Source organism: Hippopotamus amphibius, chromosome 10 (genome assembly GCF_030028045.1).
Source record: "Hippopotamus amphibius kiboko isolate mHipAmp2 chromosome 10, mHipAmp2.hap2, whole genome shotgun sequence".
Lineage (NCBI taxonomy): Eukaryota > Metazoa > Chordata > Mammalia > Artiodactyla > Hippopotamidae > Hippopotamus > Hippopotamus amphibius.
This window is the reverse complement of record NC_080195.1, coordinates 13,328,459-13,346,064: the sequence shown is the minus strand read 5'-3', so window position 1 is coordinate 13,346,064 and position 17,606 is coordinate 13,328,459. Positions and strand designations below refer to the sequence as shown.

Genomic DNA, 17,606 nt, shown 5'->3' with positions numbered 1-17,606 from the left:
TACCATTTTCATAAATAAAGTTCCCATCTCTAGCTTGAATCCTAAGTATTCTTAGGATCTTCCATCTGGCCATTCTTTTTTTATACTTCTTCAGTTTCCCACTCACAAAGAGGACATGGAAATAAGGAGAAACGACATTCAAAATGAAATTGCTTACAGCCGCACACACAACCTGGCAGCATCACTGCATGGTCACTCTGAGCACAGCTCGGTTTTCCAGGTTTAAGGAAACACTGCAGACAGGTGGGGCTGGTGGCAGGAGGTTAACATACAGACTGAGGCTTTTCCCAGATTCTTTGCCTGATGATATTTTCACTAGATCATACTACATACAAAAAACAACAAAATTCTATTTGGGAGGAGCTTTTTAATGCTAAAAATCAAAGTTTCCTTGGTGACTTTTACAGGGAGGAAAACACACACACACACACAAAAACATGTGTCTGGAAATAAATCAGAAATTAATTTGAGAAAGAACGAGATAAAGTAACTTTTTATGTGACAGCTGTACATCAAAACTCCAAAGGTCACAGAGAAATAAGAACTGCTTCCAATAATGATGTTACTGGATATTCAATTAAAAGAAAAAGGACAATGCAGAATGCTCAGTTTAACCTTCTCTTTCTACTAAAAAAAAAAAAACCAACAAAAACCTGCACTTAAATTATAACGACCTAATCATTTAAAATTGAAACCACCTACCCATGAACTTCAAAGGTGAGACAGCAGATGGTATTATTTATGAGGGAAGTCACTTTAGACTCTTAACACACTGTTCTCCTCTACTAATGGGCTGTGCAAAGATACGCGGCTTGAAGACAGCAGAAACAGACGATTAACTATTACCTCTACGCTGGTCAACTCCAACCACTTCTCCTCAAGGCTGCTCTCTCCCCACAGCATGAATCCCAGCTTAGAAACGCCAGATGGGTATTCTTCCATCCTCCTGTCAATCCCACGTCCAGAACGCCCAGGACCGGTGAGCTCTCTCACCCCTGACCCAGTCCCCTACACATCCCCTGACTCTTTCAGTGTCTTCACTGAGAACCCTTTATGATCACTGAGAGCAGGCAACCTACATACTGAGGAAACCGAGGCCTAGAGAAGTGAAGGACATGCCCAGGTTTCGCTGGGAAGCTGGCAGGAGAACCAAGGTCTCCTAACTCCAGCTCCTGCCCTTTTTCTTCTGCACCCAAACCTCATCTCACCAACCTGAAGCAGCAGGACATCATAGGAACAGCAGCAGACTAGGAGTTATGACCTCAGACAAGCGTGCTGACCTTCTCTAGACAGCCGTGTCCGCATCTGTAAAAGCAGCAGGCAGTACCAGCACCCATATAATGTCCCACCATCTGATTCCTCCCCACATCCAATTAGTCACCAACTAGGCTGTCTTTCTTTTATAACCTTCCTAATCAATCCCTTCCTTTTCACCACCATCATCCAGACCCTAGATTGCTATACTTCATTCCTGGACAGTGCATCACCCTCTGTCTTTTATTTTAGCCACTCTACCGGGTGTGAAGTGATATTTCATATTAGTTTTTGATTTGCATTTTCCTAATGTCTAATGATATAGGGCATGTTTTCATGTGCTCATCAGCCACTTGTATATCTTTTCTGGAGAAGTATCTATGCAAATCCTTTGTCCATTTTCCATTTGGGTTGTCTTTTGATTACTGAGTTGTGTGAGTTCTTTATATATTCTGGACTCAAGCTCTATATCATACACATGATCTGCAAATACCTTCTCCTATTCTGAGGGTTGTCTTTGTACTTTCTTGGGGAAGACACAAGTTTTTAACTTTTGATGAAGTCCAATTTACCTTTTTTGTCACTTATACTTCCCCTCATTCCTACAGACCCACGCAATCTGCAAGGACAATGATTCCACAGAACCTGTCTTTGTTCCAGACATGAAGGCACAGTGTGGCTGAAATCACCTAGATGGTTTAGCTGCCCAACTTTTTTCTGAGATTTTGCATCTTGATTTGAACCCTACTATAGACTTAAAAGAGACTAATTTAGGAAAAGCTAACTACTGGTAACAGAACTAACCCAAAAGAAGAGTAATGCAGCATATCTTAATGTGGTTATAGAGCCTACTGAAAATAAATGCTTCTAGCATTCTCAAGAAAAAGGAACTACAATGTTATCTTGAACTTATCAATTATAATGTTTTGGGTTGAATTGTGTCCCCCCCAAAAGATACATTTAAGTCCTAAACCCTGGAACCTGTGAATGTGACCTTATTTGGAAACAGATCTTTGCAGATGTACTGCTTGTCTCTCGTCTATAAGCCAAGGAGACCTGAAACATGTTCTTCCATCACTGCCCTCAAAAGAAACCAACACTGCTAGCACCTTGACCTCAGACTTTGAGACTCCAGAACTATGAGAAAACTAGCTTCTATTATTTAAACCAGTCACTCTGTGGCACTTTGTTATGCAGCCCTAGTAAACTAACACAATAAGAGGAGATAAGAAAGGTATGTCTCAGGACTTCCCTGGTGGTGCAGAGGCTAAGAATCCGCCTGCCAATGCAGGGGACGTGGGTTCGAGCCCTGGTCTGGGAGGACCCTACATGCTGCAGAGCAACTAAGCCTATGAGTCACAACTATTGAGTCCACATGCCACAACTACTGAAGCCCAAGCACCTAGAGCCCGTACTCCGCAACAAGAGAAGCCACTGTAATGAGAAGCCCATGCATTGCAACAAAGAGTAGCCCCCGCTCACCACAACTAGAGAAAGCCTGCATGCAGCAGTGAAGACCCAACGCAGCCAATAAATAAATAAATTTATAAGAGAAAGGTATGTCTCTGACTAAACTCACACAAGGAGCACTGAGAAAAGTCAGACAATGGTGGCAACAGGAAACCCCTCTCTAGTATTCTCCTTAAAGTGTCTGTCAAACTGTCTGAAAATAAAGCATCTCCTCTGCAGGAACAATGAGGAAAAAGAGAGGAACAGAGCCCATGCTCTCCGAGGAATTAATCAGATCACATCTCCATTGCTCAAAAGCCTCCAAAGACGTCCTCATTCAGAGTAAAAGCTGAAGTCCCTACAGTGTAAGTAAGGCCCTTCATGATAGGGTCTCCTGCCATCTCTGATCTCTGGCTTCTCTCCCCTGACCCACCCCCTCCAGGCACACAGGCCGCCTCAAGCAAGTCTGCATGCTTCTACCTCAGACTTTTGCACTCGTCATTCCCCAGAACCCCTCGGGCCCTCAGGGCTTTGCTCACAGGTCCCCACCTAGAAGGTCTCCCTAGATCACCCTATCCAAGTGCAAAATCCTCCCCCTCCAGCTGAGCCAGCATTCCTTACCACACTTCCCCCACAGTCCAACAAGAAGGTAGACAACAGACATCTCACTGTCTGAAATACTGTGTATTTTGCTGACTGTCCGATTGTCTCCCAGCCTAGTTTAGGGACTTAACGAATGCAGAGATTTCGCCATGTCCACTACTGAACCACAGTCACCTAGTCAGGGTTCAGTAAATATTTTTAAATGAATGCATTTGTGCAATCTTCCTCACTGGACTGATTAAGTGCCTCTTCAGAGTCTATAACCTCATTTAAAAAAAAAAAAATAACAACAACATGGCTCCTACTTTCTGTTAGTGACTCAGAAAGACAAGTGAAAGTCCCCAAGCATCCCTTTGCTTCTGTGTGCTGATTAGAAACCTCGGTATGGGTTAAAGTCTCTGCTCCAAGTCTTCCTTGTCCTTTGGCCCTCTGCTCCCAGACAGGAACTTGAGAGGCCCCAGAGGTTTCCATGGAAAGTCTAGCCTACAAGGTACTAGTGTTGGCTGCCTGTCAGCTGCGAATCCAGACCTGCTCTGCCCTCCAGAGAGTAACATATCCTGCAACTTCATATATGAAGCACTGGGCAAGGGACTTCCCTGGTGGCTCAGTGGTTAAGAATCCACCTGCCAATGCAGAGGACACGGGTTCAATCACTGGTCCTGGAAGATACCACACGCTGTGGAGCAACTCAGCCCGTGAGCCACGACTACTGAAGCCCACGTGCCTAGAGCCCATGCTCCACGACAAGAGAAGCCACTGCAATGAGAAGCCCATGCACCACAATGATGAGTAGCCCCTGCTGCTGCAACTAGAGAAAGCCTGCACACAGCAACAAAGACTCAATGCAGCCAAAAATAAAAAATACATAAATTTATTCAAATAAAAAAAAAAATGATGCACTGGGCAAACTGTAGGGAGGTGGGAGCCAACTTCAGACCTGGATTACTCCTGAGTATCCAGGCCTGGATAACCATCTCTTTATTTGAAGAGAAATAAACAGGAAAAAAATATAGAACACTTATATCTAATATATTTTTTAAATCTACAAGAGTAGAAGGAGGAAAGATGTTTGTAATACAAATGTTTAACTATAGGAAAAGGTTAAGTAAATTATGAAACATCAACTCACAGAAGTCATTTAAATGTTCATCACGATTATGTTCCTATATAGAAATATCAATGAATATTAAGATTAAATTTTAATGAGAAAAAAACAGGAAACCATGTTTAGTTTATGCATTATATACCCACTGACTTTAATATTCTAAAAATTATGACTACAGATGAATACAGTTTATAAGGGAACACAGGACTACAAACAACAGTTTTTGTTAGGATGAAAGTACACTTACTTTCTCTTATGGTGTTACACCATTATTTTAACAAATTTGAAATATTTTTTAAATTTTTTTTTTTTTTTTTTTTTGGCACACGGGCTTAGTTGCTCCGTGGCATGTGGGATCTTCCTGGAGCTGGGATCGAACCCGTGACCTCTGCATTGGCAGGCGGATTCTTAACCACTGCGCCACCTAGGAAGCCCCCCTTTTTTTTTTTTTTTATTTATTTTTCAAATTTGAAATATTTAAATGTTCGCTCATACTTGTCAAAGCTCTGACGGGAGAGAGAAGACCAGGGATAGAAGTAGGACCTTTAGGATGTAGAAGCAAAGAAAACAAACTGGTTCTTACCCTTGTGCCTCTTCAGCTGGGGGAAGCTGCTAATTGTAGTTGCTTGGATTATTTCCACTACAATTTGATACCTGAGTTTTAAAAAGAGAGAACAAGAAAAGACTGAATAGGAAGAAAATACTATTTTCAGAGATACTTTTAGGCTGTATTTGTACGAATCAATTATAACACTGTGAATCCTGCACAAGTATCATTAAAACCATCCAACACGGCTGAAGTCGGTGGGCAGGGCGCTGTGACACGTGCTACTGATCTCTGAGACCTGAATGTGAGTCGTGAACGTACGCCCCCCACTCCATTCCCTGCACGGAAGCGTTCCCACCTGCCCGCCACCACTGACGAGGGAAACTGAGGTTATGATCAATTCCTCCCTCTCTCTCACCCCCCACCACTGCCCTCCTCTCTGCCATCGGTAACCACAGCCTACTCATTCTACCTCCGAGACCTGCATGTCCAGTAAGGGGGCCGCAGGGGCTCCTTGTATTAAATCACAACTTTAGTTCCTCAGTTGCACCAGCCACAAGTCAAGAGTTCAGCCGCCTCATGGACCTCACGAGCCATAGGGGACAGTGCACATAGAACATTTCTATCACTGCAGAAAGTTCCACTGGATGTACTGTCCTACACACTTCTCAAAGCTGTCCTCTCCCATCCAGCCCCACTGTCACCACTTAGTGCTTTCCCGCATTACTCCTCACTTAGAAGAGCGTTCCAGACCAACAGACTCAAAGCATCTGCAGTGGGACTCTGGCGTCAACAGTGTCTAAGCTCCCCCGGTCATTCTCATGCATAAAGAGATTTGAGGGCCACTGGAGCAGAACACCAGGTAGATGTACGTGTGACTGAGAACACTTCTGCGTCAGGAAGAAGAAAAGCTTATGTTTTTAGACCAATTACAACCCTAGAATTGTGGCTATTTTGAGCACATGCAAGTCAGGTGGGTCATGAACCCAAGTTCTTAAGGGCTGTTTAATTATGAAGTATTGCTCCAACTAAACTCATCTATCCTGAGTGTTTCCTAGCCCTTAATTATACTGACTAAGAATCTGCCCGTAATAAAGCTATTTAACATTAACTCTTTATCCAAACACAATCTTTGCAGCCCTCTGAGATTTAATGCTACATCTGGCTCTTTTTTGGCCAGGGAGTGAACCCAGGGCCACAGCAGTGAAAGCCCCAAGTCCTAACCACTGGACCGCCAGGGAATTCCCTTAGCTGGCTTTCAAAGCACAAAATATGTTCTTATGTTCTTTTGCTTTTCAACTAATACCCAGATAACAGACATGAATTCGTCAGTCACAGCTATTCACGGACACCTCACAAATTCACATCTTTTTATTTCTTGAGTAATAAGCATATCGATGCCTGCTCTCACCACCTCAGAGAACAGGCTGTCAGGAGCACTGCCAGCGGTCACCTGGAGCCTGCGGCAGACTGCCGGTTGCCAACACCCATTCTCTCTTTCTTCCCCACTAACTGGACCACATTCATCAGGGAAAGCAATGCACCCAGCTAAAAATGCGAACCTCCTCCCTCGCAGTTAGGGACAGCCGTCTGATATAGTTCCAGCCTACGAGATACAAGCAGAACTCGTCAGGAGGGGATTCCAGTAAGGCTTTCTAAAGGGGCAGGCTCCACGGAAAAGCTCTTTCAGTCTTTTGTCCTTGCCCTTCCTCAATGTTCCTACAAAGAATCAGGATGCAGCTGGATGAAGGCACGGCAGCCGTGAGGATGAAAGCCACGTGGTGACGGGAGAAGACAGGTTGATTTCAGGTGTCCAGTGACATCTCTGAGCCATGATAACCACCCCAGCCTGGCCATCTCAGGACATCTTATTACTGAGGACACTAAATCCCTAACTCATTTAAGTAACTGTGCATCAATATATCTCATGGCCAAATGCCGTGTGACTGACAAGAGAGCTCTCTGAGGTCTCCATCCACAGGGAAGTTATCTCCAGGCTGAATACACACTCAGGTGATGTTCTCCAAAAGGAAGCCTTGCTAGGACATTAATGACCAAATAAGTTGTCTGATGGAACTACCTTCATTCCTCCATTAATGGTAAAACACAAAAACAGCTTTTCATGCAATTTTTCCTGCCAGTTACTGAATAGATGAGGCAACAGCTTATAAGAAACACACACAAACCTGGAACCATCACTCTCTAACCAAGTCTTTTAACTTGACCTTGGACTTAGGTTCTACAAGCAGAAAGCACTGACTTTTCACTCAACTCCAACACGTCTCCAAATTCCAAACATATGCTTGTTGTAGCAACTTCTACAAAGAAATGCACGAGAATAATCTACGTGGTCAATATGCTTTCATCAAGTAAACACTTGTTAATCATCTCCTAGGTTTCAGACACACAGGAATGAACAACACCAATATGGTATCTGCTTTCAGAAAGCTGTGGGGATACATCAGACTAAGGGGAAAACAGCCTATAATATTTGTAATTACAACTACATAAAAATAGATGTTAATGATACACTGATTCTAAAACGTAAAATGGCATGTAGGTTTATGATTGCAGATATGTAAATATGTGGGTACATGAACCAAGGCTACTATGCAAAACAGAGATAAAAATGAAAGGCATCTGTACTAAAATGGTAGAACTGTACGTCATCTAAAAATGTTCCCAAACTGCTTATCTATCTTAGCCAGTTCAAACTAGACCTACCTTCTTTCTTGCACAGGAAGCTTTCCTTACTTCTCCACTTCTGCGCAAGCCTCATCATCCTTCTACCCTTTAGGACTGAAATCTCATCATCTTAGATATCTGCCCTCACGTAAAGATGAATCTCAAAGTCCTTTGAATTTTTAAATAAATAAGTTCCTCTCCTCCTCTTCCTCTTGTCACCACCCTGTTTCAGGCCTTCTCACCCACGGGTCAACTGCATTAGCTAAACCGTCTACCTGTCTCCTTCAGGTCAACCTTTCTATCTCCCACCCAAACTACCGTGAGCACCCCTGTGAAAATATTTTCCTCAAAGACCCCCCTCAGCATCTCATCCCCCACTCAACCCGTCCAGGGACTCCCCAGAGGAGGAACCCTCCACTCCGGCCTGCCGCTCCCTCTGCAACTTGGCACTGGCCCCCTCACCCAACCCCCATATGAACCTGGACTGAAGCCAGGACAGTTTCCACACTGCTCTCCCCAGACTGTAGTCACTTTCCAGGCTTTTGCTCATGCTGTTTCCTTCTGAAAACAACCTCCCCTCTTGTCCACATAATTAGATCTTACCTATGTTATTTCTTCCCTGAAGTCTTCCCCAGTTCCTCTAATTCACATTAATATTTCTTTTCTCGGATACCCTAAATTACTTCTGCTCTATAACAGTACCTATTTATCTAATATTTTATATTGCTATAAATACAACGTGCTAGAGTCACATTTCCACAAGGAATGTTGTGAATGAAGAAAAAGGTGTGTCCGGTACATCCAGGGCCTCACCCTTCTTTTTAAAATAGTCACACGTCTGAGCCTAAGACAAAATTGTGCCTCTGTCTATGAAAAAAGATATGCCACCTTTTTTTCTCTCCAACTAGATCATGAGCCTCTTGAAGACAGGAATTGAGACTTGGATTCTCCAACCGAACCTAGCTTGGCAGTAAATACTAACGCACGGTAGGGACAGAATGTTTATGTCCCCTGCAGAACTCATATGTGACACCTAATGCCCAGTGTGATGGTATTTGGAGGCAGGACCTCTGAGAGATCATCAGGTCACGAGGGTGGTAGGTACCCTTACAAAAGAGACCCCAGAGAGCTCTCTCCACCGAGTAAGGATAGAGCAAGAAGACTGCTGTCTATAAATCAGGAAGCAGGTCCTCACCAGAAACCCAATCTGCCTATCAGCAACTTGATCTTGGACTCCCCAGCCTCCAGAACTAGGAGAAATAAATATTTGTTGTTCGAACCGCCCATTCTATGGTATATTTGTGATAGCAGTCCAAATTGACTAAGACAATGTGCTAAATGTGTTAACATCTGTAACACTTAACAAGTACACATGCTGAACAATCTGTTCTTTTGATGTGCTCAGTGATTCCCACTTTGGTAAGTCATCAATGGTACTGAAGGACACACATGCCATCTGAGTAAGAGGTACAATGTTCAAATGAATTCACAAAATTAAAAAGTAATACCAGCTAATAGATTCCTTTCATTAGGTACCGGGTACCTGATTAGATACTTTAATTTCTATTATCTCATTTAATCCTCACAAGGTGCTGTAATTAACCCCACATTACAGAGGAAGAATTTGGAGTTCAGGTTGATTAAGAAATCTATACAAGGTCTCACTGCTTTTAAGTATGAGAGCCAAAATTACAACCTAGGGCTTGACTCTAAAGCTCATGTTCTTATCCATTTTCTGGCTACCCTAAAATTCAATATAGGTTAGTGTTTATCTGTCTAAGGCCCTTTAAAGCACAGCATCAGCAGGCGAAGGCCAGACCATCTTTCCAGCCATACTGCCTTCCATGTCCCTCTTGTATACCATTTTCCTGCCAAAGCAGACCACGTGTAACACCCCAAACACACTCCAGCCCTTTCCTGCCTCCCAGCCTTTGCTCCATTTCTTCTCGCTCTTATACACAACCTCTCCCCCCTTACCTGCTGAAATCCTATTTGCTTCTGAATACACAGTCCTCGCCCTCTCCTCTCTGCAGCTTCTTAGATTCATCTCAGCTATAGGATGAAAAACTTGCTCCCTACCCATTTCTTTAGCTCTTCGCACTCTACTTCTGGCCTATCTTGCTTCATATTTAACTATTTACACCCACAGGGGTCTCCTCCGCTGAACAATGTAACACCTTGATGGGCAGGGAGAGAATCTGAAGATCCACAACCGATTTATCTTTACAAATACCTGACGCTCCTCACACGGGGCTTTGAGCACACAAGGCATCTGAAGATGATTACTGAATTTGTAGAACTCACTTTCACTTGATATCAAAAGGCAAAGTAGGAAGGGAGGGACTTTTTCACTCTCAACGTAACCACACAAAACATACATCCAAATGCTGGCCATCCTTGTCAGCACAGGCTTCCTAGTTGTCCGAGGAGCTATCTGGGGGTACCTGGTGCTCCCCTAGCTGTCCTCCTCCAGAGGCGGACGTGGCCTTGCTCGTGCCAAGTTCAGTTCAATAATCAGGAGGACTAATATTTGTAAGCATGCTCTTGATCAGAAGAGCAGCGATTGTTAGTATATTTTTCCAAAATGATGATGTAAACGCAAGTGTTAGGAGGAAGCAGCATAACAAGAATTCAGTTCTTTTCCATTCTGGCAAGATCCCACCCAGAGCATCACCTGTCTCATGGATAATGACAAAGTCACACAAAGCTGGCTGCCCCCTGCCCCTCTGAGTCGCCACCTCACCTCTTTAGTTTTATACACTTCGTGAAATTAATAATGACTTGGAGCAAGACAGTTTGTACGAACTCTTCCCACCAATCTTAATCTCTCCTGAATGCTACACAGCCCTGCAAAATAATCACCTTAGAAATCAACACCTTCTACTGTTAAATGTTCAGAACAGCTTTGGGATTCTATTAGAACTGCCTTCAAAGTTATTTAGAAGCCAAACCAAAAAAACAAAAAAATGTGTCTTCATTCCATTAGGTACACCTTTTAAGTATTACTTTAGAGCTGTCTTGGGCATGCATGTGCCAGAAAGTCTTAGGAGAGTCAAAGGCTGGATAAATCCTAGTCTAGGTGTACAACATGGTAAATGGTTTAAAATACTGTTTCATATCGAAATTAGCGAGGATCTATTATGGAATAGAATACCACCTACACACAAACGTTTAAGAAAAATCAGAAATTTAAAAATACTGTTTCAGAGTTACCACAGGCTACTCTGTACTAGGCTAGAGATAATGTTTTCATTAAAGAGACTTCAATTTAAGAAATGAAGCCATGGTTACATCCACTAGCTAAGCTGGAGCTGTTTCCCACATCCATGGCACTACTGCCGAGGTCTGCTGGGTAATCTGGGAAGTGCATCAGAGCAGATAAGAATGTGAGCTCTGGCACCAGATGGCCTGTGTTCAAATGCTGCTCTCAACACTTACTGTGTCACCTTGGGAAAAATCTTCAAGCTTTTAAAACTCAAGAGTCCTCACCTGTAAAAACAGGAGTAACAGCATTTTTCCTCATAGGGTTGCTATGAAGATTACATGAGAGAACACCTTTAAAATATCTGGAACAGCACGTGCTCACAGTGAGAGTTTTAATGACTTAATTATTATTCCTTAACACAGCTGCTGACTCTTTAGATACGTGCTATTTAGGGAGACAGGGGTGCATGCGTGTGTGTGTATATGTGTGTGTGTGTAAAATATATATAAAAGCTATTTTAAGTAACCTTACTTTTTTTCCAAACTATAAGACTGTCTCAGCCTGATCAGTTGAAGACCACCAGGGTCACTGCAGTTCAACAGCATCAGGTTTACTGACCCACTGCCATGAGCAAGAGGAACCACGGGGCATCTCCCCAAACAAAGAAAAAAGGTGAAAGTTACTACAGGATTCTGGGAAAGGGTGTAGTGTGGATGAAATGTACATGAAGCAGCACTGTGACAGGCTCAAAGCAGAGCTTGTAAAGGGGTCAATTTCAGATGGATCCCAGGTCCCACTGCCTCGGAATCTACAAAGGTAAGATAAACATGGGATGCTGAGTCCAGAAATCTCTTATCTGCAGCTCTGCATCTGGGTTAAAATGAGGCTGCTTCTCTGTGTCAAAGTGACTGAAACCTTCCAGGCAAGAAGAGGACGCATCATTCCTACGGATATAATGTCACACAGCAAAGTTTCTGATAGAATTTTGAGAGCAATGATTCTCAGTGAACAAGAAAGCAGTCGTCACTCAGAGAGGAGAATCATTATGACATTTTACAGCCACTGAATATATTTAGAAGAAATATTGTTTTCTGTTAACTTGGTAGCTGGTTTTAGTGTCTGTTATCCCAGCCCGATAAACGGACAGGCAGATTTTACATTCTCAGTCTGAGCCAATTTTTACTTTCTCTAAAGTAACATATGCTCTTTCAAGAAAATGGGAAAATACACAAAGCACAACATTCAAACATACTATTAACATTTGGTATATCTTTACAACCTTTTTCCTACACAAACACAATTTTTTTGTTTTATAAGATGGGATTTATGTTATAAATACTGGCTTAGAGCCTTTTTTTTTTTTTTAATTTAATTTTATTTTTTTGGGGGGGTACACCAGGTTCAATCATCTGTTTTTATACACATATCCCCGTATTCCCTCCCTTCCTTGACTCCCCACCCCTCGAGTCCCCCCCACCCTCCCCGCCCCAGTCCTCTAAGGCATCTTCCATCCTCGAGTTGGACTCCCTTTGTTATACAACAACTTCCCACTGACTATTTTACAGTTGGTAGTATATATATGTCTGTGCTACTCTCTCGCTTCGTCTCAGTTTCCCCTTCACCCCCCGCCCCCTCCCATACCTCGAGTTCTCCAGTCCATTCTCTGTATCTGCATCCTTGTTCTTGTCACTGAGTTCATCAGTACCATTTTTAGATTCCGTATATGTGAGTTAGCATACAATATTTGTCCTTCTCTTTCTGACTTACTTCACTATGTATGACAGACTCTAGATCTATCCACCTCATGACATATAGCTCCATCTCATCCCTTTTTAGAGCTGAGTAATATTCCATTGTATATATATGCCACATCTTCTGTATCCATTCATTTGCTGATGGACATTTAGGTTGCTTCCATGTCCTGGCTATTGTAAAGAGTGCTGCAATAAACATTATGGTACACGTTTCTTTTGGGATTATGGTTTTCTTTGGATATATGCCCAGTAGTGGGATTACTGGATCATATGGTAGTTCTATTTGTAGTTTTTTAAGGAACTTCCAAATTGTTTTCCATAGTGGCTGTACCAACTTACATTCCCACCAACAGTGCAGGAGAGTTCCCTTTTCTCCACACCCTCTCCAACATTTGTGGTTTCCAGATTTTGTGATGATGGCCATTCTGACTGGTGTGAGGTGATACCTCATTGTGGCTTTGACTTGCATTTCTCTGATGATGAGTGATGTTGAGCATCTTTTCATGTGTTTGTTGGCTTAGAGCCTTTTTAATTTGTAAATTTATATTTACTATCTCCTAACATTATTAAATATTCTGATGCAACTTCATTGTTACCCGGCAATCCACTGTATAGGTGAGCCCAAACTTTTTTAACCAAATCCTTATTGTTAGACATTTTAATTATTTCAAGCTCCTCTCTACTTTAAAACAAATTACAAGAAACATTCTTGGAGAAATCTCTCCACATATTCATGATTATTTTCTTAAGGTAAATTCTTATGAATAATGAATATATCAAAAAGAATGCACATTTTGTGATCTGTTGTTCCGATTATAAACACTGTAAGAGAAAGGCCATAATTTCTACTCCTACCAGCAGGACATGAAGTTGTCTATTTTCCTACACTCTTGGTAACACCAGGTGTCGAATTTTTAATCTTCACCAATATTACGAACAAAGAAAAGCGTCTCGTTTTAGCTTTCATGTCTGAGTACTGCTGAGGGTAACAACCAGGTCCTGAGCTATCTTTTCCGGAGGTATTAAGCAGGAAGTGCCCAGAGCTGCAGCACAAGGAGGGAAGATTCTCAGTTAGGACTCAGGGGAGTAAGAGGTTCTTTCCACTAACGGGCCTTTTAAACCTGTTTTCCACTTTTCCAGAGGGCAGACAGCAGCTGATTCCACAGAGAGTCCAATGCACATTTCCCAGCCTTTTTCCATTCATGGCACTCATAGCAAGTGACCGTATCCGATCAGGACGCTGGGGTGACCAGCCATCTCAGGCCCTGCCCAACCACCTCGTGGGCTTAAGAGACCAGTCATCTCTGAACACCCATACGCTGTATGTGAGTCACACCAGCTAGAAAGTTCTGCACCAGAGCAGCCTGGGGACTGCTGAATGTATGTAAACACACACACAATTTATGTATATACAAAAAATAATCTGGACATACATATACGCCAAATATTCACAGTTTTAATCTGTTGCAGTAAGTGATTTCTATTTTCTTAATATTGTCTATATCTTTTAATCTCCCTAAAATAACCACCATATATTCATTTGCTAGTTCCCAGGGCCTATGGAAATTACATGTTACATTAGCAGCCAAAGCTTTGTCACCACTGGCCAGCTGGTGCCCTTTAGTTAACCTCGAGAAAGCCAAAGTTTTCTCTCTGCCGCCTGTATCTAGTTTCTACTTGTGTTCCTTATATTTTTATGTCAGCTACTAATATTGTTATAAAGTATTTACAGATACAGCACGTACAGCTGTACACAGCTGTATGTTCCATTCCCAATTCTTACATAAAGCCTTTTCATTCAGAATGAAAGGCTGAACATCACCTTCAGTTGCTTAGTTTTAAGCTCTATATTGAAAATGTCCTAATGACTTCTTGTACATTTTGAACAAAGTTTTTCTGAAAGAAGATACCACTGCATTGCCTCACCTCATCCATTAATCCTACTCAAGTCAAGAGCTGAGAGTGTTCTTGCCGCTCCCCAACAACTGTAACTTTTTCAGTTCTTCTTGGGAGCCTCGCATGCCCTGTCACATGCATTTTCTCATTTAATTATCAGGATCACGCTATGCAGTAGCAACTGTTTTCCCCGTTTCAATTAAAACTGAGGCACAGAGTGTAAATGACTTGCCTCGGGCCATGCAGTCTGCAAGCAGTGAAGCCACAGTGAAATTCAGGCCTGGAAGACCCCGAGCCCAGGTTCGTGGCCAGGGCCTGCTTGATGCTTGATTCGTCACTACAGGTTGACTCCCTGTGTTGTTAACACTCATCTGCCTCTAGAAGAACCACATTTCATTTGATTGTCAAGTGCAGGCCATCAAAAGACAGGGTGCACATGGCTGCTACTCAGGGCTGGGCCTCTCCGCTTGCGAGGCCTGTGCCGGCTCAGGAGAGCTGGCTGTTGCACTTCAGGAATTAAACTCACCATTATTAAAATTAAATTATACAAACCTACCATTTTTTAAAGGTAAAAGTACTCAAAACTCATCATTTCCTATAATTTCATTCATTTCACTATTATCTATGCTGGAGGTTTTTTAAGCCCATTTTATCAGTGTGGAGGAAATGCTGTACATAGAAACACTGGTGCACATCTCCTCCCAGCTCCACGTGCAGTGATGTCAGGCTGGTGGCTTTACACTGGCCGTGGTAGGAGCGTGGACACCAGAGAAACTGGCAAATGCTACAAGTCAGGGTTTCTTACCCCTCCCCCTACAAAAGCCAGTTGCTAAAAATGACCAGCAAACCACTTCCACCAGCTTTCACCAACCGCCCTTCCACCAACCTTCCCCACTACCAGCCTTCACTGCTTGTGAATCATAAAGTTCTCTTCTGTTGAGGAGGCACTTAGCACCACAATTTTTGTTTTTGTTTTTTAGAGACAAGCAGTGCCCATCGACCCCACCCCTCCCTCAACCCTTCATCTTCTATTTTAAGTCCAAGAAGCTCCATCCCTGGCCTCTCTCCATCTCTCACTCACTCCTCTCCTCTTCTCCCCAGAGAGGAAGAGGCTTTTAATCTAATTGCAGAGAAAGAGGAACTGGGCCTGTAAAGCACAGCCCTTCTGTTCCCCTTCCTCTTAAGGGCATGTGTTCTCTGGGCAGCCAGCAAGTAGACAGCGCCTGCCAGGGAGACGGGAGCAGGGAGAAGAGGGGACAAGGAGTGGGATTCTGGTCCGGCAGTGCCAGGTTGGAAAGAACGTCTAATTGTCAGAGTGCACTGCCCACACATATAAACTACATTCTCCATCATCTGTCGGTAATGAGTGATACTGTGGTCTTCATTTGCCTTATTCCTTGGCCCTAAGATGGGTCAGACTTCAGGATGGACAGAGGAACACCACTACTCATTAGGCCTCCTCAAACCCCAAGATGAAACACTGCATCCTGGCGGGCCACTAGGAATGGGCCAGTCTTCACAAAGAAATTAAATCTATTTGCAACCTTCGGTCTAATGATTATAAACAATAAGAGTGTCAGCTAACAATCAGGAATATGCAGATCCTGCGCCAAGTGCTTTAAACTGACTTGTGGTCCTAACTGTCATTCAGAAAGGAGGTAACACTTTACCCACATCTAACATGGCGCCAGTGCTGCTCCAAACATAAGCACATGTCAATTCTTTAATTTTGGAGACTTCATAGACTTCTTCATACCAAAATTCCCCTTTTCGTATCAAATTTTACATTGCTGCCAACACTTAATTATCTTTCCTCCCGAATGAAAATAATTTGTGTTCTCGGATATGTTTAACTCCCATCTCTGTGCCCTCTGCTATTTCTCAGACACCAGAAGGAATTACATTCTAAAGTCAATGTACTTTTATTCTTCACAAAACTGAACGATCTTTGAGAACACTTTTCATAGGCAGCCTCGCATTTTAATTTTTTTTAAAACTAAATTTATATTCATTTATTCTTTTCATAAAAACTTGCCAGGCTTCTGTTTTACACTTTATGAGTTTCCATCGCCCTGTCCGCCCACACGAGCCTCCCTTAGCAGTTTACACGTGCTCAGTGATTTCTGACACGCTGCAGTAGGTTGTCTTAGGTACGCTTGATTTCTTTTTTCCTGTTCCTCCATAGTGTAATCCTATTTTACTGCAAGATTCACATTTTCAGAATCACTGTTCAGAACACTGAACATTCAAATAATTTAAATTCTTCCACACAGAGACATGCAATTTTAAGAATTTTAATTTTTTAATATATTATCTTCATGTGCAAATGCACTTAAACTGAAACTGATTCAGAGTTGAAGATCCACCCCCTCGCAATATCTGAAGAAAAAATGTTTAGCAACCCCTCTCAGTAACCCGCTGTTAGCCATGATCTCTTAAGTTAATCCACTCATGATGGCTATCGCCTCTTGCTTTTAAGTCTGGTAAAACAGAAACCACCAAACCAATCTCAGTGTGTGCTAGATAAAAGATTTCCTTCCCTTCTCCAAGCTAAACAATCCTTAATGTCTTTAATTTTAAACCCTTCATTCATTATTAGAATTTCCTATCTATTTTTAGATTCTCCCTATTGCTCTTTAAAATGAGGGTCAGAAATAAACAAATACAGAACTGAAAAATCTAATAAAGATTTGGGCTGGCGGTAAATGAGATTATGGCAGTGACAGGCTGCTCTGATTTTCTTTATTACTACTCGTTTCTCTGGCAGTCTGATGCTTTCTTAATAAAAGATGACAGTATCAATACTTCTGATGGTATCGTTCCCCACACAGATTAGTGCCTGCAAAGGCTCACAAACAGTAGAGCGTTATCTCCATATTTGCAGGAAATCCCATAAGGCTGGGGCCGTGAGTCACTGCTGTTCTCTGACCACCTGGCTAGCAAGTTACCTATCTTTACATATGGGGTGTGAAGTCAGACAGACCCGAGTTCAAACCCCAGCTCTGTTACTTATTAGCTGTGTGATCCAGGGCAAGTCACTTTACTTTCCTGAGCCATACAGTGAGAATCACAGTGCCTACTTCATACGGTTGTTATAACCACCAGATG

The 17,606-nt window shown here is 42.6% G+C and overlaps 1 protein-coding gene across 10 annotated transcripts in view; it reads right to left on the bottom strand.

The window, feature by feature from the left end:
• Positions 1-17,606, bottom strand: part of SNX25 (sorting nexin 25) — a 115,809-nt gene that overhangs the window by 58,365 nt on the left and 39,838 nt on the right. For 9 of the 10 annotated variants that reach the window (XR_009047733.1, XR_009047731.1, XR_009047732.1 and 6 more), the window contains exon 6: positions 4,995-5,065. Coding sequence is in view for 7 of the 10 variants with exons in the window: in XM_057697102.1 (XP_057553085.1) it covers positions 4,995-5,065 (71 nt within the window). In the remaining 3 variants the exon portion in view is untranslated. Of the gene's footprint in view, positions 1-4,994; positions 5,066-11,379; positions 11,500-17,606 lie in introns of all 10 variants that reach the window. The other variant, XM_057697109.1, reaches the window with a different exon arrangement.